Source organism: Grampus griseus (assembly GCF_964374135.1).
Source record: "Grampus griseus genome assembly, chromosome: 3".
NCBI lineage: Eukaryota > Metazoa > Chordata > Mammalia > Artiodactyla > Delphinidae > Grampus > Grampus griseus.
Genome location: NC_139019.1, coordinates 89,954,425 through 89,978,003, shown reverse-complemented (window position 1 = coordinate 89,978,003; position 23,579 = coordinate 89,954,425). Strand labels below are relative to the sequence as shown.

General features: G+C 36.8%; 1 protein-coding gene across 2 annotated transcripts; it reads right to left on the bottom strand.

Moving 5' to 3' along the window:
- Positions 1–219: 219 nt before the first annotated feature.
- SLC25A46 (solute carrier family 25 member 46) lies at positions 220–23,316 on the bottom strand. 2 transcript variants are annotated; one of them, XM_082651328.1, is made up of 8 exons: positions 22,902–23,316; positions 20,307–20,349; positions 19,439–19,496; positions 16,746–16,823; positions 16,193–16,293; positions 8,333–8,389; positions 7,043–7,100; positions 220–2,729 (listed from the first exon to the last, which is right to left on the bottom strand). In XM_082651328.1, exons 1-8 carry the CDS (start codon positions 23,182–23,184, stop codon positions 2,151–2,153), a joined length of 1,257 nt encoding a protein of 418 aa, XP_082507454.1. In that variant the 5' UTR covers positions 23,185–23,316; the 3' UTR covers positions 220–2,150. The 2 variants fall into 2 exon arrangements, with proteins under 2 accessions (XP_082507454.1, XP_082507455.1); XM_082651329.1 differs by lacking the exon at positions 22,902–23,316 and adding an exon at positions 22,659–22,747 and having other exon boundaries at positions 221–2,729.
- Between the last annotated feature and the right edge of the window lie 263 nt (positions 23,317–23,579).

Sequence of the window (23,579 nt, the reverse complement as noted above, 5' to 3'; positions counted from 1 at the left end):
AGTTATCTATTTTATACATACTAGTGTATATTTGTCAATCCCAATCTCCCAATCAATTTTAGTTTTAACATTAATTTGTATTCTTTCTCCAAAGAGACAGAAAATAAGACCAACCTACTTGTATGTGGTTCAGCCTATCAGTCTTGTAAATGATTCCACGAGACAGATTTATATAACTGAATCTTCATAACTTTCATAAAATAATCTTGAAATATCTAGTAATTAGCTAAAGGATCCCAGATTTTCACTAGTAGATACTTGATTCCATTCAGATTCTGTTCTTCTAGAAATTTTCTGAAACTTGAAATTTTCAGAAGTTTACTCTTGTCTGAAACTATCTTCGATTATAATAAAAATGAAAGGTTTTTAGGAAGTTGGACATATTATAAACATCTAAAAATTTACTTATTAATTCAAAAGCAATGAGAACAACTTAAGTGCTGTAAACCGGACAAGGTAAACCATAATCTGAACGAGTACAACTTGTGTTTAATTTGATTTTCTCCCTCATGGTGGAATGGAAAAATGGAAAACTTCCATGTTTTAGTCATTAAAAAAGAACCACACATACACAAGATAGTAGAGAGAGTTGCAACAAATGTATTGTTTCACACTTTCTGGATGTCAATTTTTGGTTCCAACATTATTAATCACAAAAAGTAACCATTTCGCTGACATTTAGTAAGTAAAATAGATCTCAGTAAAACAGAACCTGCATTCTAGGTTGGACAACATCAGTGCAAAGTCATTGTACTTCAGTGTGCTAAATGGTTCCTAGTAAAACTGATCATTCACATGAGGAAATGAAACTTTAAAACATTTAATGATGGATTAATCAAATGCATATCATTTTACTATATGAAGAGCCTCACCCACCAAATTCAATTTCGGAACAGACAGAATTTTTTTATTAAACTGATGACCAACTTTTTTGCTTATTATTTGTTGAAATTTACTTCTTTTCATCACCCATAAAAAGCAAGGACAAACTTCCTTTAAGGTTTCTATTTTTCATCAGTATTCATCCAAACAAGTTTCAATAAAAGGTGATAAGGATAAACCTGCATTTCCCTTTATGTATATCTAGTTTGGAGAATGAAACTATGAACAGAAACTAAAAGAAAATAAAAATTGAAGTCATCATTTAATGATGACTATATGGAAGGCAAGAGGCACAAATTCCCAGGTGAATTTTAATCGTGTCTCCTCTAAGTCAAGTCATTCAGAAACGAATGGCAAGTGATATTCACTTTAGTACACAATTTGTAAATGTGGAAGCAGGAATAGTTGTCATGATTATTTTATATTCTATCTCTGTTAAGAGTGGTTCTAAAAACAGTCTGATGATTCATAAGGCTAGATAAGCAAATCAAACTTTATAAACATATGACAAATTCTAAGTTGCTGGCACTGAAACGGTGGGTTTGCTTATGGACAAGTAAGCTGTTTGCCTTAAATCTTTGGGGTACCTTGGCTTTTAATATTTTGTTCTGATATTCAAGCAGAAAATACATAACTGCATTTTATACAGTAAGCTGATCTAAGAGTGGGAAATTTGTAGGGATGAAGGCAATTCCAAGTTGTATGTATGCATATAAGTGGCTTTATAGAATAAATATACAGCCATTAAAGTTATACAGGGACAGTGCAACTTAAAACCCTCAGCTCCTGTTTACAGATTGCCAGATCTAATCTTTCTTGTCCGGGTTACTGATAACATAACTTATTTGCTTAAAGGTAAACTATGACCTCCTGCTACTATACACTGTATTAAGAATGACATACCAATATCTAGAAGGTGAACTAAACATGTAATAAACATTAAAGTCATATGAAATTTTGTTTTCAGTTTGCTGACAAAATTTTGCTTCTTCCCGAGATCATTTTTAGTTCAGCATTAGTGCTACACTAGCTAGAATTTAATTCATATGAGTGTCTTTATTCAGTTTTCAAATTTGGAATACTTTGAATCCAAAATATATACCAATAACCTTTTTAAAAAGTGAAGAGTCAATATAATCAGCATGGACTTTTTCTACCAGTTTCACTTTCTAATCCATTTCCCACCAACGGTATTTCACTCTTATCCCTCATAATTTCATAATGAAGTATCTAGATGATGTCTTTCAGACTAACCAGGAATCTAAATCTCAAACACTATTTTGAAGAAGAGTAGAGTAAATAATCTTGGTAATCTGTAAAACAGCTGCGTGCAGCGTGTACTGTATTACAACAGCACCAAACCCTTTATAAAAACCAAGCATTCCTTCTTCCTGCCTTATGGTATTGATACAGTCTCTCATTCCCTCATACTGTGTATTAATTGGAAGCACTTCATAGCCAAGGTCTGTATTGTCAATTATTGTGCGTGTTCCTTGAATGTGAAGGCGGTGCAAAACTGTTTCCAATGGGTAAAGTATAACATCAGAGCAAAGACTGGCAGCAAAGTTAGCAATAAGCTCTGGAAAATAAGCATCCAACATACTCTGCACCGGGCTAGTGCTCTCAGCTAGGTGGCTATTGTAAGTCTTTCTCTTTAGAATTAGCAGGACAATCTTCTGAATGACTGAGCTAATGATGTAATGAAGAACCCCATGCAGCACCGTAGGGAAGATCAAGGAAAGAAGCGGAAGTAGTCGTTTGCTGTGAGGCACTCCCAAGCCTATCACTCTTCCAATTCCTTCTTTAATACATTCCAAAATTCCAGTATTGTCTCGAATTATCTCACTCTGAAATGAAAATGATGAAATGAGTAAAAGTTAACATCTGCTTATTCTGCCACAAAGAAGGATTCTTTCTAGGTCTCTTTTAAACCCTAATTTTCTGACTAAAGAGGAAAAACATCAATGGTTTGCAAACTTCAAATGTTATCTAGGCATTAGATTCTTTTTTCAAATAAAATTTCACAAAACAGATAGCAGTGAAGCTGGGAGCTATTCTTATTGGGGGAGGGAAACGAGAAGAGATGTGGAGGGTGACACACCTGGTTTCCCCACCCTCAAGAACCTCCTTAGGACACATTTTGAAAAGCAACAAATATTGTACATGACATTGAAGAGGTAGCACAGTGCTTGGAGTTCTTAAGCATTGCTTTAAAACCCACCTCCATTATGTACTTACTGGTCATGTGACCATGGGCAACTTACTTAACTTCTCCTAAGAGTCAGTTTACTGTTCTATAAAAATGGAATTAGGCCTACCTACCTTTTATGCACAGAGTTGCTGGGAGCATTAAATGAAAAAAGGCCTGGTACCCAGAACACACTCAATAAACATGAGTCATTATCATCTGCATTGTCTCTGCTTTTTTACAATTATGGGGATATGTATAAGGAAGTTTGTGATACTGGTTACAGAGGCATGGACAGGCAGAAAAGGAACAACTAAGAGGCCAATTTGGCTGCAGCAACGACTGAAGAAGAGAACAGCAAAAAATGAAGTTAAAAAGGTAGTCAGGGGCCATACCATGCCACTGTGCAGACCTTGGCCTCCAGTCAGATGGGAAGTGACTAGGTGGTTTTAAGCATAAGATGGGTAAGATACAATTTATGTTATACTGGCTGTTGCGTAGAGGAGAATGAGAGCAGAGGCTGAGAAACCAGTTAAAGATATGATGGTGGATTGGACTAGCAGGTAGCAAAGGAAATAAAATGCTGCAACTGTGCTTTTATCCTAAAATTATAGCCAATAGGAATTACTGGTAGATTTGATTTGGGGTGTGAAAAAGAGAAGACAAGGATGACCTCAAAGCTGTTGGCCAGAGGAATAGCAGTGCCTTTTACTGAGTTGGACAATATTCCTGGGGTAGCAATGTGGGGGAGAAGATCAAGAATTCAGAAATGTTAAGTCTAAGGTGTAAACTCCAAGTGTAGTTTATAACCTAGACTACAAGGAAAAGGTCCGAGCTGCACGTACAAATGTGAGAGTTTACAGTGAAGAGAACATATTTAAAACCATGAGACTAAAATGAGCTCACCTAACCTAATCCATTTACCTGCCTCTGGCCCCCTTCCCAGTCCAGTTTATTTTTAATACAGCAGCCAAACAGATCCTATTAAAGACACAAGTTAGATCATGTCACTCTTCGCTCAAACCTACCAAAGACTTTCCATCTCCCTCAAAGTAAAGCCAAATTATTACAGTGATCTTTAGTGTCCTGTGTGATCTCTCTCCCCCTTACCTCTCAGACCTCATCTCCTCTTGTTCTCCCTTCCTTAGTCAGCTTCAACTGTATTGGCCTTCATTTTGCTCCTCAAACATGTAAGATATAATCCTACCTCAGGGCCTTTGCACTTGCTTTCCCTCTGCTTAGAATGTTCTTCTCCCAAATATCCATGTAGTTCTTATGTTCAGACCTTTACTCAAATGACTTTTGCTTCTGAGAACTTTCCTGATCTTAAAAAAATAATAACATCCCTTGCTACCCATTACTTGTTTTATTTTTTAGCACTTAGCACCATGAAGTATCCTTTTGTTTATCTTGTTTATGTCCATCTTCCCCACAGGAATGTAAGTGCCATGAGGGCAGAAAGTTTTTGTTTGCTATGTTATCCCCAGGGTCTATAACAGTGCCTGACATAGGTTAGCACTCAATAAATGAATTTAATTCATTTATTTAAAATTTTAAAATTTAAAATGAGCTTTTAAAAAAAATTAGCAGTTAAGAAAGATTAGCTGAAAGGTGAAGTCAGTAAAAACCTTGATTTAATACTATGCTGAGAAGTCTGAAATTGATCTTCGAGAATATGAGTCAACGTGGATCCTTAATCAGCAAAAGGATACAAGCACTGCAATTTAAGAACACTAATCTTGCATGAATATGTAGAATGGACTTTAAATTGCAGGAAACAGAACAAAGATTCTTAGTAAAGACAACAGATCACTAGGAAGTTCATATTGAAGAATGGTGGTGTTCTTTAGGAGATCTATATATACATGTGTATTTTTCAAGGGAAAGACTGTTCTCAAAGAGATCTGAGCTCCCCAGACAGGCAAAAAACCACTGAACATGGTAGGGAGAAAGAAGCTAATGTAACAAGAAGGAAAGAGAATGGTGGCCTATCGGTGGGGAGCAGCAGACAATCTCAGATACTCCCTAAAGTTAGAACTGAGAAGGCATGATGGCTGATTGGTTATGAAGGATGAAAGAAATATGAAAATCAAGAGTTTTGTAATTTTTAGATTCATATAAAGGTGAGAGTTAAAAGGATTCATGCAAGTAAATGAGTTCTCCAGGACAGTGAATATGAGACACAAAGCAGAGAGGGTCAAGGATTGTGCCTTGGAGCTACAGGAGAAGAGATGGTAAGAGGTTACTAAAAGAAAAGGAGGATGTTGAAGAGAGTAGAAATTGAAGGAAAAAAAAGAGAACTAGAAAATCAGACAAAAGGAGTCAAAGGAGGCGGTCAGCAGGTGGAACCTGGGGCAGAAAAAAACAGGGCATTTGGGTTAAAAAAACAAAACAAAATGAACATATAGTGAGCTGGGCACTTTACATAAATAATTCACTTAATTTTTATAATTCAGTTAATAAAATACTATTCCCATTTTATGTATGAGAAAATTAAGATTTAAAAAAGGTTAGGACATCTGCTTAAAGTCACAGGTCTAATTTAAGTAGAGAAATGTGACTGTGATATGGGTCTGCATAAAGCTAAAACTTGTTTTTCCCCAATATATCACGCTGTTTCGTTTTTTTTTCCTTCAATAATTATCTTCCTGCTATTTTTTCCCCCTTATCTATAAAATGAGGCTATGTCATAAAGTGATAATTCTGTAAACTGCAGCCCCATACAAAGGTTATATCCTTTCACATTGCCAAATGCAAGGGGATAGGAGACAATATTTGGGTAGCAAGATGTTAACTTCAGTTAATAATTCTAAAAAATAAACACATAAAAAATCAACAATAGGTTCTGCCCCCAATCCACCCCCAACTGAATCTCTGCCCTGGGGTTTGAAGGCAAGCAGGTAAATGTGAAACACATAAAGGACTTCCTTCCTCAATTTGTGCCGTGCTCCACTGCACTGTGTAGTGAAGCGAGAAAGGTCTGTGATGGTTTTGGAGTTCCTTCACCATTTGGTCCAATTTGTATTGTAATAAGTCAATGTTTCTAAAGTTGTGCAGGAAGATGGGGTCATTACGAGTTTATGCATGAATAAAGTTTTTTCTGCCTTTAAAAAAAAAGAAAAGAAAAGAAAAACAACGATATGGCCAGAAAAGCAATTAAGTGGAAAAGAGTAATTAGAAAAGGAAAGGCTGATCCAGTGAGGTTTTATAGAGAGGAAACTCATAAGCGCTGATTATGACAAAGAAAAAAATATGCTAGAGGATCTGATGTTGGAGACAGAAGACAGGTGGTAGACAGTTAGTTGGATTTTGTGTACAGGGTAAAGTTAAGCTAGCTCTCTTACAGTTTTAAATGCAGGAACGGTATGTGAGAAAGTACATTAATTCAATGTACTTGAAGTGCCACCATGTGGTTAGAAATAGTGAAACAATTTAAAATGCTAGCAGGAGACTGCTTTCGCTTTGTAGTATATACTAAACACCATAGCATCAAATGTTCCTTAAAAGGCATATTTAAAAAGAATGCTGTTAGTAAACTACCTATGGGGACTACCTTCTCACTGTTAGGATGATTATCCATCATGTTTTATGTTCAGGTAATTAGTAATTTATTGTCTGATAAGCCATAACTATTTGAGTTATTAAAAAGTTGGAGAAAAAAACAAAAACAAAAAACAACCCTATAGATTTTTTTGTATTCATAGGCTGGTTTCTGAGATATCTGAATGAAGAGTACAGCTGTCTGTGTAAGGGATAAAAAGAATTAAAAGTGTGAAGTAAATTTGCAAAGGAAACAGACACACCAGCAGTGTGCCTAGTATATAATCTTTGATATATGTATGGTATCTGAGAAAAAATAATTTTTTTAGAAGGATACTGTCTTAAATTTTTCTGTTATACTATCAGACATACACAATATACTGAATATTCCAACATTTTTAATTTAAAAAAAGACAGGAAAAAATAGCTCACCTGTACTGTTTCGATTAGACTTGCTGAATAAAAAGGCATTGCCACTACATAAGTTAGGCTGTAGAAATTAAAACAAACTTATCAGTATACTGAAACAAGATGCTTACACTAAATTTTTTAATATCTACATTAATACATCAACATAATTTATACTCAAGCTTGAATAATATATTCAAGGTTTTTAACTATTAATACCTATAGCCTAAAGATACTTCGGAGACCTGTAACAGAAGATGCTTTACTCAACAATTAGAGATGAAAAATTAAGTATTAATAATAACACAGTGACAGCCTGTAAAGAAAATTATTTTAAACCAGTAAAATGTAGGCTTGTTTATGATTCACTGTTTGGACGTCTACCTGCACATAGCTAATGTAGCCTGTATATCTGATACCTAAAATTTAGGTTGAGGGATCCATTCCATTGCTTGCCTTTTTAGTGATATCTCAACAAGGCTACTGTTCTGCTATTGTCCTATCTATTATCATTATCCATTCCCAGATTTCCCACCCAGCAGAGCTAAGCCAGTCTTCCATGGTAAGTGAAGTCCCCTTTTATTATTAAAAAACAATATTGTACAGCTTTGCAAAGTTGCCTCCTATTGCCACTATTTAGACATAGTAATATTACAACTTTGCAAGCCTGCAAAATATAGTTATTTAAAATAATGTCAAGGTGGGACTTACCTAACCCTATGGGCCAGGTCCTGGCAAGTAGTGGTTTTCAAGGTGAATGGAACATCACTAAGTAAAAATGTGCTGGAATGTCCCACAGAGGGAGCCAGCAAGCTGGGGGGTTTCCAATTCCCAATCTTCAAAAAAAATTAAAAAGTGAAGAGTAAAATTCTAATCCATAAAAATGGTCAGTGTTGTAAAGTCACTAAGTGCCTTTAGGACTACGTTTTAATGACACTAAGGTTTTGTTTGAGTTTACTCATCACCATACAAATATAAATTTGTATGTCTGCTTACTAAGAGAATAATGATAATAATAATAAGAGTAATAATTTTCCTGGCAATTCAGGTTTAACAAGTTGAAGATCTCTGCTAACTTCCTAAGAATGCAAAGAAAAATTAGGTTGTGATTTTAGCCTTTCAAATTAGAAGGGTTATTTAAAAGACAACATATATTTCAGGATTTTTTTCCTAAATTCTATGTTACTTTTCTGATTAAGTTCTAGTCCCACAAATATTTCATTGCTCTACTTTCCTTCACTTTGTTTATTTAATAAGCTTTTTTTCAGTTCTAACACTATAAAAATGGATATAAATGCTGCTTTTGATACTTACGATTTCAGTAGAAGGTGTTCTCCTATTTGTTTAGGATTCCATTTATGTGAAATCTCCCTAAAAAATAAATAAAGTAAAAGCCATGTTTTCTAAAACATCTTGAATTAGCTTAAGCTTTAAAAAAGTAATCAATTTTTAATTTTTTTTAATCTGTAGGAGAAATATATTCTCATGATGAACATTTTCCTTTCTGGGACCCGTCAAACAATACAGTGGGTTGAAAAGAGAAAAAACATAGAAGGTCTTTCTGTATGTGCTGACAGAAGGGGATGACAGAGGAGGAAGAGTTATAACTGACTATAAAAATGAACATGAGACATTAGATAAGATGCAAAAATGATAGACTGAGGAAAACAATCGAGGGGGAAGAGAAAGGTAAACAATAAAATTATAAAGGAATAAAAAAAGCTTTAAAATGTATGTAAGAATGAGAATTAGAAAACAAAACAAAATTAAGTAACTGTAATTCAGAATGACACATACATTTGTATAGCCCCTAATTTTCAAAGTGCCTTTACTTATTGAGATGACATTACTTTTGTGACCTTTATTATATTCTATTATCTTTTTTAGCTCCTACTATATGCCAGGCATTGTGCAAAGCACTCTGCATAAATTACTTCTAACCCTCACAATGAACCTATAATCCCCAGTTTCATAGATGAGGAAATCGGCTCAGAGATGGTTCATAACTTACCCAAAGCCATGCAACTAGTTAGTGGTGCAACTTGGTCTAAACCATGGTCCGTATGACTTGAAGTCTATACTATCTGCCTGTACTGCCTCTCACCTCATTTGATATAAGAAGGAATCCTGTGAGATAAGCAGAGCAGGTACTGTCCTATTTCTTTTACTTATGAGAAAAATAAAGGTCAAAAAGATCACAGGTGGACATATACCCTGAGAAAACCATAATTCAAAAAGAGTCATGTACCAAAATATTCATTGCAGCTCTATTTACAATAGCCCAGAGATGGAAACAACCTAAGTGTCCATGATCGGATGAATGGATAAAGAAGATGTGGCACATATATACAATGGAATATTACTCAGCCATAAAAAGAAACGAAATTGAGCTATTTGTAATGAGGTGGATAGACCTAGAGTCTGTCATACAGAGTGAAGTAAGTCAGAAAGAGAAAGACAAATACTGTTTGCTTACACATATATATGGAATTTAAGAAAAAAAAATGTCATGAAGAACCTAGGGGTAAGATGGGAATAAAGACACAGACCTACTAGAGAATGGACTTGAGGATATGGGGAGGGGGAAGGGTAAGCTGTGACAAAGCGAGACAGAGGCATGGACATATATACACTACCAAATGTAAGGTAGATAGCTAGTGGGAAGCAGCCGCATAGCACAGGGAGATCAGCTTGGTGCTTTGTGACCACCTAGAGGGGTGGGATAGGCAGGGTGGGAGGGAGGGAGACACAAGAGGGAAGAGATATAGGAACATATGTATATGTATAACTGATTCACTTTGTTATAAAGCAGAAACTAACACACCAGTGTAAAGCAATTATACTCTAATAAAGATGTAAAAAAAAAAGATCACAGGGATATGTTCAAAGGAGAGAGGCAGAATGCCAGGTCTGGAACCAAGGTCTAGGACTGCGTGCTTCCTACTATTTAGGTTACCTTTGGAAACCAGAAAAGAGAGAAGAAAAAGAAGAGAGGCAAGCTGAATGAAGAACAAAAAGGGAGAAAGTTATATCAAGAGAAAAGTCAAAAAGGAGAAAAGAACATGGAGAATAAAAGGGAAAGTAAAAAGGAGGCGGTGAGGGGGGAATGAAAAGGCAGACAGAGGGGATGGAAGGGAGGCGAGGGGAGGGAGGAAGGCAGAGTAACAGAGAAAAGGAAAACGTAAAATAAAGGGGAGACTGGCTGCCACCTGCTCCCCTGATGACATTGGCACCCATGTACCACGGCCACAGCAGGAACCTGAGAAAAACATTTTCTATTTGTAATGAGTAAGTATGACAATCATAAGGAGACAAAGGAATATATTTTATACTAAAAAGGTAAAGGAAATTAATCACTGATAATGTAAGTGCTCTAAAAACAAACTCAGTACACTTATGGCATGGGTGGTATGTGAACTTTTCTACATTTTTCTAGGAGACTGAAAGGTCTGCAGAGAAACTTTTAGACAACAGAACAACCATCTCTGATTCATCACATTCTGATTAAATTAATACCAGAATACTATATGAGGCCTGAACAACTATCGAAAAATGCAGCTGGAATGACATTTAATGATTAAGACGAAGATTGTAAAAAAAAGATTAGGCTACTTAACTTACTGACAGTGACTTTATGATTATAAAACAAAATATGCTAAAAGTTTTGGAAAATTTCTGGGCACTGCTATTACTCTTACTATGGCCTCAGAAAGGGTTATCACAGGTTATTATGACATTAAGTTTGTGCACTCCATTAACATTATGGATAGATGGGTCTGTGACCTGCATTTCTGTAAGGACTGGGCCACCTTTCCTTTGAATACTAATTACTGCGGCCGGTTCGTAAGATTATTAGGATTAAGGTAAAAAGAGTGAAAAAAGAAATTTAGAATCAAGTATAAAAAAAACCCTGAGACGCTCTTCCTGGTATCTGCTTTCTACTCCTTTATAAAATGTGTAAAACTTATTGCCACAGCTCTATAAATTTAAATTAGCATATTTAAATGCTTCAGGAAAAAGGGTAGTGTAAAAATCTACTTGTGATTAAACCTTTTTATATTTCATCATCAAATACCAAAATATATAAGTATATTTAACTCGCTATTTTCACAAGCAAAAACTGCCCTTCAAATGAGCAACAAAATTAAGTGAAGTGACTTACTTTTTATCAGTTTTTCATTTGACACACTAACACACGTACTCCCATGCATAATCAATACACAAATGCAACAGAATTTTTAAATAACGCTCTATTTATACAGTCTACTTTCCATTGCCTCTTATTTTCCCGTGCTCAAACTGCCCTCTTAAAAAAAAAATCTTCCCTCAATGTAACCCAAGCCCCTCATCTTCCAGCTCCTTCTCTTCATCTCTCCTCTTCACAGAGGACTGTCTAAACTTGCTACTTCCATGTCCTAGCTTCCCACTCACCCTGAACCCATTCCAAATTGGCTTCTACCCTATTATTCTAAGAAAACAACTCTTGCCAAGGTCCCCATGACCTCCACATCACTAAATCAAATAGGCATTTTAAGGTTGTGCCTTATTTGACCTTTCAGCAGCCAACATGCACTTGTGTTCTTCCCTCCTTCTGGAAGCACTCCCTGCCCCTGTATTCCACTATCCCATACTCTTCTGGTTTTTCTCCTCTCTTCTGGTCTCTACTTTTGACTCCTTTGCAGGGGCATTTTTCTGAACTCAGCAACCTATTCTGGAGTTCCTAAAGGCTCAAGCCCTGTTCTTTTCTTACTATATAAGTTACATTCCTTTTCCAGGCAATCTTACCCAAGATGATGCTTCAGAACCTCCCAAATCTATTATCTTCAGTTTAGACTTCTCTCTGTGTCAAAATGAACTTGTCCAAAATCAGACTTATAACTTTTCTTTCTTACTCTTAGACTCTTTTACTGTTCCCTAATTGAGAACTTAATCAGAAAGGAAATCTATTGAATTGGAGAAAGAGTTCATTGTATTTAAAATGGAATGTGTTTCAAGTCAGTGAATTCAGAGGAGTCATTAGGAGAAACAGACAACATGAGGAGAAAACAGTAAAACAGTACTGGTACAACTACAAATGTGAGATGAGTCAAACTAAGCTGGAGTTCAACTAAATGGATTCTGTGAGAGACTGAACTATACAGGTAGCCTTGGTTAGAGGTGCTCCTTATGTTAATGATTAGAGAAATGCCACGTGAAAGGAAAGGGTACTTCAGGGTAGAGCAACACAAAGTCTAACTCACTCCACCTGGGGGAAGGTTTGGGGAAGAATTTAGGAGGGATCTGAACAGTAGATAAAGAAAGAGATCACAGATGATGATCCTGGGCTTTATACATTTTTTTAAAAAAGTAATAAATACTGAGAAACTATAATGTGATCAGATCACAAATTCAGATGTGATCATAATCAGTATAAAAAAATATTGGTGAATCCAGACTGTCTCACCTATTGTACCTGTGATCACCGTGAACCTCAGTCTCAGAGACCCTAGAGCTCATCCTCCTCAAGTGGTAACTTCTGTGAAATGCTTTGGGTTTCTGCTTTAATACTGTGTCTGCTATGACTTTGTTTTCCCCCAAGAAAAGTCAACCTTGCCCAAATAAGTTAGAATTAAAAAAAAAAAATGTTTACACTGTATGTCTGAGAATGGCTTTATTTGACATCTAGTTACACAAGCCAAAATCCTAGAAGTCATCCTCGACACCCTGTCTATCATCAACCAACTTTAATCCATCATCAAGTTCCATCAATTTTACCTAAATATATCTCAAAATCATCTATTTACATCCATCTCAAAAGATACCATCCTAGTCCTAGTTACCATATTTCTCACCTAGATGGTGATAGCTTATGAACATGTATCCTTTTCTCTACTTTGGTCCTCCTGCAATCTTTTCATCTCCACTTACAATGACCCTTTAGAAACATAAATCTGATCATGTCATTGACTCCTGCTTAAAACTCCTCAATATTCTTAAAGTGGCCTACAAAGCCAAGCGCAGATTGGCTCTTGCTCTCCATCCTGCTCTCTGAGCTCAAACCCTATGAGCCTTCCCTCAATTACAGGAATTCTCCACATTCCCCCTGCCGCACTGCCTCTGCACCAACTGGTCTGTGTCTCCTGAGTGCCATTCGGATCTCAGCTTAAGTGTCATTTTATTAGGGACACTGTTCCTAACACTCTAATACTGTCACAGAACCATATTCTTTTCTTTTAGAGAAAAAGCCTCAGTTTGTAATTATTCATTCATTAGTGGGATTATTTTACTTAACATATGTCCCTTACACTAGATCCCAAGTTTCATGGTCACAGGTACCTTTTGTTTCTTCTCGCTATATACCTGATTTCTAGCACAGAACCTAGCACATAGTAGGGACTCAGGAAGTATGAGCTAAATAAATAAATGAAGTAATGAGTGAGATTTACCACAAAAATTTAACCCAAGTAGAATACCACAAAGACAACCTTTTCTGTCTTCTTTAATAAGATTCAAATGACCAACAGACAATACATACCCACACAACTGATGTGTCTGTGTGTCTACAGAGTAAGAAAGTTAGATAATAAAATTTAACAAAATTTTGTGCCTTCTCATTCTCATTTCTCTTTTCCCTTCCCTTCAACCTGAAGTTAAAGTTACTACTTCATCTCTGCTTTAGAGAAATGGTGTTACTTGCCTAAGGTCCCAGAACTAAAAAGTGGAATAGTCAGGACCAACAGTATTCTGACTGCAAATACAGAATTCTTTACTCTTTGCGGTACAGAAATTACTGAATTTTGTTAAATTTTTATAAAATTTTGTGTTTGTGGGAGAACTTCAAGAACATTTGATGACAAGTACTAAGTTTTGATCTTATCCTGTGATATGAAAAACAATGGGGTGAATGAAGTTAGCCAAGGGCAGAAATTCAGATTTTTTTTAAGTATGAGAGGAGAAACTTAGCTGACAAAACATTTTTTGTTTTCTCTGTAACACTCAGCAAAGCTGTGTTAAAGGAACTTCAAAGCTATATGGTCCTTTGAAAGCAATCACACTGGCAAAAAGCCTGATATCAGTCTCTTTTGCCTTTACTTCCTTCCCTACAAAGACTGATTCTCAGATTGAGATGCTAGTGGCTGCACCTTCAACTACCTCACTTCCTTGTCAATGCAAAAAATTCACCCTGCCAGGGGCCAATTTTGGAATAATAAACCACTCGGTCTTTAACTCCATCCCTGGGATTTACTGTTGATACAGAAAATCCCAGAGTCCTGCCAAATAGCACCTAAACAAATTTATGATCTCCAACATTATCTCTTAACATTATTTTCATGTATTCCTTGTAAGATCCCCTTCCTGTTACTCCTAGCTGTGACTGTCTCAAATGTCTATCATTGTTCTTATGCTCTATCTAAACCACCCCAGTATGGTTTCACCTGTACCCTGTTTCAGAGAGAAAATATACCCAGAATCAAACATTCCAATTTCTCTACCCTCTCCCTCCAAAAGAATCTACAATTCTGATTCTTCTCTCTTGGCTTGCAGGCCACCACTGTCCTACAGCTTACTGCTCTTGTTAATTTTTTTTGTGAACATCTCTTACTACTCCCCTCTATTACCTCTCCTACCACACACACACACACACACACACACACACACACACACACACACGTGCACTCACACACCGCCCAGGATTCTGTCCTTGGTCCACTCTCTGTCATCTAGTCTACACGTCCTCCTTAGGGAAATTCATCCAAAGCTTCAACTGCCACTTTAGTGCCACAACATTCAAAGCTATGCCTCCAGCTTTAAATTGTCTCTGAGACTGATCCACAGTTCCAACCACTACTAGGCATGTCCCCCAGATGTCTTGCATGAATCTCAAACTTTATTTATTTATCCAAAAATATTTATTTATTTATTTATTTGGCTTCATCAGGTCTTATTTGGCAGTATGCGGGATCTTTGTTGCAGCATGCAGGCATCTCTCGTTGTGGCGTGCGGGCTTCCTTCTAACTGTAATGCTCGGGCTCTAGTGCACGCGGGTTCAGTAGTTACAGCATGCGGGCTCAGTTGCCCCGCGGCATGTGGGATCTTAGTTCCCTGACCAGGGATCGAACCCACATCCTCTGCATTGGAAGGCAGATTCTTAACCACTGGACCACCAGGGAAGTCCCTCAAACTTCATTTATTGACAGTTACATTCCTTATCTTCTTTCTGACTCCAACTTACTCTTCTTTATAAATTCTCCAACTCAATTCCAATCTAGAAATCTGTCACTGCTGCTAATTCACTCTCCCATAATCCCATTCCCAATCTATCACCAATTATCTATTATACTTTAGAAATGTTTATCCAGCTCCTCCCTTCTGTTCTACTCCATAGTTCAGACCCTTCTCCGTCTGGCCTAGATTACTGTAACAGTTCTCCGTAAGTCTCTGTCTACAACACTCCATGTTTTAAAAAAACACTGCCACTTGAGAAATCCTTGATCAAAGAACCTATATATTAAACAAAAAGAAACAATCCTCCCCCTTAGATTCCCAACTCCATAGACAATAAAGCCTAAGTCACTTACAAAGGCAGAACCATGCTTTAGTCTAGCACCTCAGCCTCTTTTCACGTTATTCTACTCCACACATGCCCAATATTCTAAGCACAAGACACTTCTTATCACCTGGACCTTCCAACTTCCATAAAATTGGGCATGCTGTGACCTCTACTTGCTCTCCTTCTCTGCCAAGGTATTTCCTACTCATAATTCCAGATCTAGCTCAGATTTCAGGCTGTTAGAAAAATCTCTGCCAATAAATCCACGCAAAGTGTCCCCTGCACTCTGAAAGGGGTTTGTTTAATTACGGCACTAATCACGATGTAGTAAAATTTGCTTACATGTGTCTCCTTCACCAAGCTAGCCACTTAAATAACAGGAATTGCTCACATACTCAGGTTTGTTCCTTAGTTGATAATTGTTGATATATAGCAGTAGGAGCTGAAAGAGCTCAATAGATACTAGACCAGGAAGCATTTTCTTTATCACATACTAATTCCATAAGATATAATTAATTATTTATTCTCAGTTTCTTCTCTTAGCTACTTCAGGCAAGTTTTCAAATTCAAGGTATTTTTAGCAACTATCATATTTTGTCATATATTTAATATGAAGTTAATCTGAGAAAATGCCAAAAAGGTACCTTGGTAAAGGTGTGAATTCACTGATTATTCCCTCTGCTCCAAGTGTGACTCCCTGAACAATAAATGTACTTCCCATTCCTTTCCAAAGAGCCCTTGGTCCCTAAAATGAACAAAATTTATGGTTATTTCTGTTAATGCCTAAAAAAGAAACCAACAAAAGGTCTTAATAAAACTTGATATTGAATGTTTACTGATATTTTCCAGTAAGGCATTATTCAAAAGGACATTTTAGTAAAGAACTACAACTGAAGTAAGTCCTATCATTATTTTAACATTTGTTGGGTGGCCTACATTTAGGTGAAGATAAACACTCCAATTAATTATCTCTAATATGGATTAAATACCCCTAATATTTAATTAATTTTGGCAAAGGTGTGAATTTACTGATTATTCAGTGATACCAAGAAGATGTCATTATCATGTTAAGTTAGTTTTAGTATAAGAGTTACAATATCTTTAATAACTAAAAGGAATTATTGTTGCTTTAATTATTACTAAGGCAAAATGGCACATTACAAATAACTTTAATAGAATGTACAGACTAATTCTCACCTGAGTTTTGTTGAAGCTGTACATAATATTGATGACTGTAAATGGAGTGAGATGATAAAGCCGAGCATGGTAATTAACCTGTAAAAAAAGATATTTCATGGTTATTTTCTGTTATTGTCTTGTTAAGAAATAAAAAGTCATGAAAGATACAGTGAGTCATAGCATAAATGAAAGTTCAATTCTAAAGTGAGCATAAATTACACATAAGCAAAATTACTCTTGAAAGTGCTTTAAATAACTTAAAAGTACAGTACATGAGGTTGTACAAATACAGCCCTGAAGACCAATGTGTGATATACATAGTAATGTAGAATATATAATAAAGAGGGCCTTGGTGTTTGATATTTATGTTTCCTTAAACACCAGAATTACATTCAGTGTGGCAAAATGCTCATGCCATTAACACATAGGAACCACGAAGAACTCAGGGAACAGCAGATTCCTGTCTACCAATGGCAAGCAATAACAAGCTACAAACAATTGGTAAATTATGAAATCAGTATACGGGGTCAGAATTAATACTTATTAAGTGAAATAATAAAAAGGAAAGTATCAGAATGCATCATACATTCTGAAGGTATTATTTGCTAAAACATTTTAAAAAGTTACTCATATAGAAGTATACACTGGATCACAATGTGATATTGTCACAATGTAAAATATATGCCTGAAATTCACTGTTCTAGTGTATGTAACACTGTTAGGGCTATTTAAATAGCTATTTCTCTCTATATGCTTACTTTTTGGTGCTAAGCATAAACAGCTTAATTTTTAACTATTTCTATCTTGTCTAACTCAATTTTCAAAGAAGATAAGTTATATTATAGGAGCTTTTGCCAGTGTGGTCCACTAGCCCTCAAGGGCCTCATTACCCTTTCAGGGGATTGACAAGTTCAAAATTATTTTCTTGATACTAAGGCATCATCTGCCTTTTTTACTGTGTTGACATTTTCAGTAATACTGCAAAAGCAATGGTGGGTAAAATTACTCACTTCGTAGCATGCATGAAGGCAGTGGCACCAAACTATATTTTTGTACTTACTGTATTCTTTATCCGACTCACTTATAAAGAGGCAAAAGCCACTTTCCCTAAAGAATGCCCTTGGTGAAGCAGTAAGACACATTTATTTTATAAAATGCTGACTCTTGAGTACACATCATCTTTCTCATTAATATTTTGTGTGTTGCATAACGAAGATGGCTGTCATAAGGAAAAGAACTTGTCCGATGGATTTGTGAGCCTGAACTAACCACTTTTTTCATGGATCACCATTTTTTTCTGGAAAAACTAACAGAATATAGTTATTCACATTTGGGATAACATGTTTTTAAAACTGAACAAAGTGGGCTTGTTGATTAAACAACAACACAGTATTTGTTGCCAATGATAAATTTGAGCTTACAAGCAAAAATTATAATTCTGGAAAACCTATATCCACTATCAAGATCGTATGAAAACTGAAACGCTTTTCTGGTGAGACTGGTAGTGATTTTAATGACGGTGGTCTTTTGATACTGTAAAATCAAATGTCATAACATTTAGATGATCTATATGATTCAGTAAATTAGTATTTTTCAATTAATCAATGCATGATGTAACAGAAGCATGCACACGTAAAAAAACTATTCAAGGGCTTCCCTGGTGGCACAGTGGTTGAGAGTCCCAGGTTAATCTCTTTGTCAATGGGATCTTCAGATAAATAGACTAGTTACACTTACTAGGAGGAAGAGACTTTATCTAGAGTGCTCTTAGGACAGCCCTGGCTACAGGATTACTATAAATAAACCTGAGGGCTTCCCCGGTGGCGCAGTGGTTGAGAGTGCACCTGCCGATGCAGAGGTCACGGGTTTGTGCCCCAGTCCGGGAAGATCCCACATGCCGCGGAGCGGCTAGGCCCGTGAGCCATGGCCACTAAGCCTGTGCGTCTGGAGCCTGTGCTCCGCAACGGGAGAGGCCACAACAGTGAGAGGTCCGCGTACCACACACAAAAAAAATCTATTCAACATGAAGTACAAATCAATAGCTTTTAATGTAACAGGGTATAAAAAGTTGATTGACGTGGTTTCAGATTTCACATTGCAAATGACTTTTAAAAAGTTACCACTTATTGAGTTTTGGTGTAGTATCAAAGAAGAATATCTGCCATTACCTCTTGTTTCTTTCAAAAACAAAGTGTTGCAACAAATTGACTACAGAAGCAGATGTGAAAATCTGGCTGCCTTCTATTATGCCAGACATTAAAGGTATTTTCAAAAAAGTAATAGTGATTTTTCATAAAAAGGCTATTTATGTCAGTATCTAATGATACTAATGATCTAATGATCAGTATCTAATGATATTAATATTTTAATTAATTAAACATATATATATATGTGTGTGTGTGTGTATGTATGTATATATATATATATATATATATATATATATATATACGTATGCATAAATTTTTCCAGTTTGGGGTTCTGAAATGGCAAATATTGATAGATATAATCAATATAAACAATCATTCTTTGGAGACCTCAATAATATTTAAGACTTAAGAGCTTTCAAAGACCAAAAAGTTTGAGAACTGATATAAATTTTGGTGAATGTCACATGGGATAATGGTTACATGGTCTCCAGTCATTTATCTGAGGTCTGTACTTCAAATCAGGGTTAGAATTACTGTTTAGAAAATCATAGAAAGTACATTTACCTGACATTGGCGGCGTAAAACAATGCAGGGATGGGCCAGTACATTTTCTGTAAAAAGACTATAAAATAATAATTTATAACATTTAATTTACAACACATATAAATCTGAATTTATTCTTGAAGAATCATGCATTATTTACATTATGCATTTTTCTTAAAATCAAAAAAAAAGTTTTCAAATGTCTAGACATGTTTGCAAATCATTGTACCAATAACAAGATTCAATATGAAAAAAACTAAAGCCAGATTCGCAAACTGGTAAGCAAAAGCAACAACATATATAATATTAATATATACAGTATAAAGATGAAACTACATCTTGTATGCCTGATATGGAAAACTTCTTTCCTAGACAATTTAAATGCCCCTTTCCATTTCTTTCAGAGGATGTCCTATGAACAAAGTTCCTATCAGAAGGGCCATCTGCCCTATAAATTCTGTAAATTTTGGTTTTGATGTACTTTGCACTTAAGTTATATGGATTTTAACGATCATGTAAGTAAAACCTAGATGCCATGTTGCTAAATATCTTGTTATAATTCTAATGTTCAGCAAAAAGGTTCAATGCACAATTACTTTTTTTTGGGAGACAAGATTAGATTTTATTTTATTCTTTGGATAGATACATGAAACTTCTTACAGTATTCCTTACAAAATTATTTTGTGTTTATAAAATTGAATGACTATTCTCTATCCTTACTGGGAAAAAAAATCAAGTTATCGATTTTAAATAATAAATTTTTTCTGCAAAATATTTTTCAATATTTTAACTACTGCTCTAAAGAAAGCAATACTAATTACCTAACATTATAAATTAAAGAAAGAACTTTAAATAAAAACTTGAATTAAAAATCTTGAGACAAAATTACCTTGCAAGTCCAATACCAAATCCAGCAAATCTATTCAGCTGTTCTAAAACAGAAGGAATAAGATTACTCATAACCATTATTTAGGTTTACTGTGAAAACAACAAAAAGTATTTTCTTTTTAACATGATATTCATTTAAACTCCATGTACCAAAATCAAATTCTGATAGGGGCCAGAGAGGCCATCTGAGGAAGTGAAGAGCTCTCTGGAGGCTTGTGGCAAGTTGCAAGGTGTAGACCTTCTGAAGGCCCAACTGCTTTTCAGCTCCAATCCATTGTTGCCACATGGGACTCTGAGTCCAAGGTTTCAAAGCTGTGATTTTTCTAAAGAGATATTCTCATTTTTATATAGCATCTTCCAATCTTAAAATACTAGCAACTATTTTAAAAAGCGTTAAAATGTTGTGTGGACCAAATCAAACACGTTTGCAGGTAGAATCTAAGGGCTACCAGTTTTCAACTTCTGACTACAAATAATTTAAAATTTTTTCTAGAGAAGACTCTGACTGATACTTTCACCAACTTTACCTCCCATGTTGTAAAATTCGTCCTTCACTGTTACTGATGGAGAGCATCTATGTTAAGCCACTAGTTGCAAGCAAAAATACCCATGAAAATTATTAAATTGAAAGAGCACTTAGGGTAACTGAAATGGGTAAATAAGGCTCTCTTCTCTACTTCCCCAAGTTTTAAATACTTTGATAGTAGCTGCTTAATTAGGTCTCGGTGATAGACTACTGCGTCCATATGCACTATAGCTGATGGCATATCTATAGTCTTATTACAAGAGTTTACAGCTGGAAAATTCCTATGCATATGTCAAAACAGAAAATAAAACCTTTTTCTACTTAATTGGAAAACTTAAAATCATAATGGTGAAATATCACAACCCCAAGAGACCAGACATTAAATTTCAGCTATAATACAATATTCACAAGGGATAATTTTTCTCTCATCCTCTTTTCTCTCTCCCCTCTCTTCTCCAATCCCTCCCTCTCATCTCTGCTCTTTTGAACGAAGTAATGCCCTCACTATTCCCTGACAGACAGAACAAGGTCACATAAACAGTCTCTGGGGAAACCACTTGGTTCACTATTGCCTTGAAAAACATGCAAGGTAGAGAGAAGCTTCTTTTGCCCAGTTAAGATACTTTCCTTCTTTCAGCTTTTCCCTTTTTGTGTGTGTACAGGTCATCTGCTAATATTAACAGAAAATACCACTGACATTTTCTGGAAGGTGTTAGGAAGGTTTACTATTGTTAACTGTGTAAGTCTCTCAGGCTTCTATCCTCTTTGCAGTTATTCACCAGCCTCTAAACTGCTGCAAAAAAACCCCACAAAACCCTGGTTATTAAGAGCTCCTCCTCATTGTAACCATCAAAGCATACATTATGAAAAGATAAAAACATCAGCTTTACTGCCTAAAGGTAACTGTGTAGCAATCGTACATGCATTTTCAATCATTTATAACTTTCCAGCACTCCTTCTGGGACCTGTAGGAAAAAAAAAACTAGACAGAGTGAAAAAACTAACTGTATGACACTGAGTAAGTCACTGATCCTCCTCCATCTGTCCTCACTGGATGACATTTGAAGTCTATTCCTCCCAGTAACCCAAATCAAATAAATATTACTGTATTTCCAAGTCGAAATCAAAGAAATGAGAATACAATTTATGTCTGGAATATACATAATATTTAAGGATGTAATCTATTATTTTAAAAATTTCAGGAGAATGGGAAGATGCAGGCATTATTTCCATTTTACGAATACAGCAGATGTTGACAATATCCAGATCATACAGTGTTGAAATTAAAACAAGTCTTCTGACATGCTACAGAGAATAATTATGTCTTGATTCCAAAGACTTATCTTGAAAATCTCTTAGTGATTTTGACTTTTCAGTGGAGTTAAGTCAGAGAAAGAAAGCAGGAGGTGCGAAAATACAGGGGTAGTTTGGGGATCTAGAACAGATACAATTACTATGAGTAAATGGAAAAAGGAAAGATACACTTTTAGCCTACTCTGTGCTCCATACTGTACTAGGCATTACTCACACCTCATTGTTTTGACACTTATAAAACCCTGAGTTATTCTTCTACACACCTTAAAGATGAGAACACTAAGAAATCACAGAGGTTAAGAAAGTCTCTCAGCTTTTAAGAGCGGTAGAGGCAGATTTGAGCCCAAGACTGCCTTTGCTGGAAATACTTCTCTTTCCTTCCACATTTCAAGGAAATATAGCTGTTGGTCAATTAGGTATTTTTCACATGATTCCCAATAAACAGTAAACCATTTCCGTCTTTCTTGATTCAGGTCATGGAATGTAATATGCTAAAACCCTCCGAAATCCTACCATGCAGACCACAGCTAAGTCAGTCGTCTTCTTTTGGAGGTGATCCCGGAGAAAACATTGGTGTAAAGAAGCGGGAGGAGACCCGCTTCAGGGGCAGAGGACTAAAGGAGGGCAGAGGGTGTGGCGCGCGATAGGTCGGGAGGCCCGGGAGGCGGGACCCTCCGCGCGGCTTCCGGGGTGTGCATGACCCGGTCTGCGGCTCCCCACTCCACCCGCCCCTACCGTGCGCCCCAGGTCCCTTACCGCTGCTCTGCCCGGGCACGCTACCGCCGCCGCCGCGGGGAAAGGGTTCCTCTGCTGGACCCTCGAGCGGGGTGGAGGGAGGGGGCACACCGTAGGGCGGGCTCTTCTCGCCCCAGTGCAGGTTGCGGCTACCCGGGATGTCTGGGGGAGTTGTCACCCAGTGGCTCAGGTCCGACGCGGAGCTGAAGGACCTTGCAGGGAAAGCGCCGCCAAAGCCCTGCTCATCCCGGGCACCACTCCGATAGCCCAAGCCATCGAATCCGTCCGGGCGCCGCGGATGCATCGCAGACGGGGCAGGATGAGAAGAGCCCACCCAGAGGCCACCACCCCTGGGGCCACGGCGACCTCGGGCCACACAGCTTTTCCTCCTCGGGAGTCTCCGCGTCTGGGGAAATTCTGACAACCGGAAGTCACGTTACAAATCCGGACGTTCAGGGAGCACGTGATCGTAGTCTCTTCCGGCGGCCATTAGAGACACGGTTGCTAAGGTGACGCGGCAGTAACTCTTAAAACTGCGGCCCTTAGTAGGGAGTGGGAAAATGACTGTCGGGTTAATGAAACACAGTACCGAGAGATGCTGTGAGGGAATTGGGGCGAGAGGTGCGGCCTGGATGAGAGGAAGTCGAATAAAGATGTTTTCTAGAGGGAGTTGACGCGTGGGTGGAGCTGACGCCAGAA

What these genes read in the sequence shown, in the direction of transcription:
- SLC25A46 (XM_082651328.1), bottom strand. Translation starts at nt 23,184, where the DNA reads ATGCATCCGCGGCGCCCGGACGGATTCGATGGCTTGGGCTATCGGAGT. An exon ending in TTTGGTATTGGACTTGCAAG is followed by an intron (nt 19,497 to 20,306) that starts GTAATTTTGTCT and finishes ATTATTTTATAG; the next exon opens with TCTTTTTACAGAAAATGTAC. An exon ending in ACAGCTTCAACAAAACTCAG is followed by an intron (nt 16,294 to 16,745) that starts GTGAGAATTAGT and finishes TGTTCATTTTAG; the next exon opens with GGACCAAGGGCTCTTTGGAA.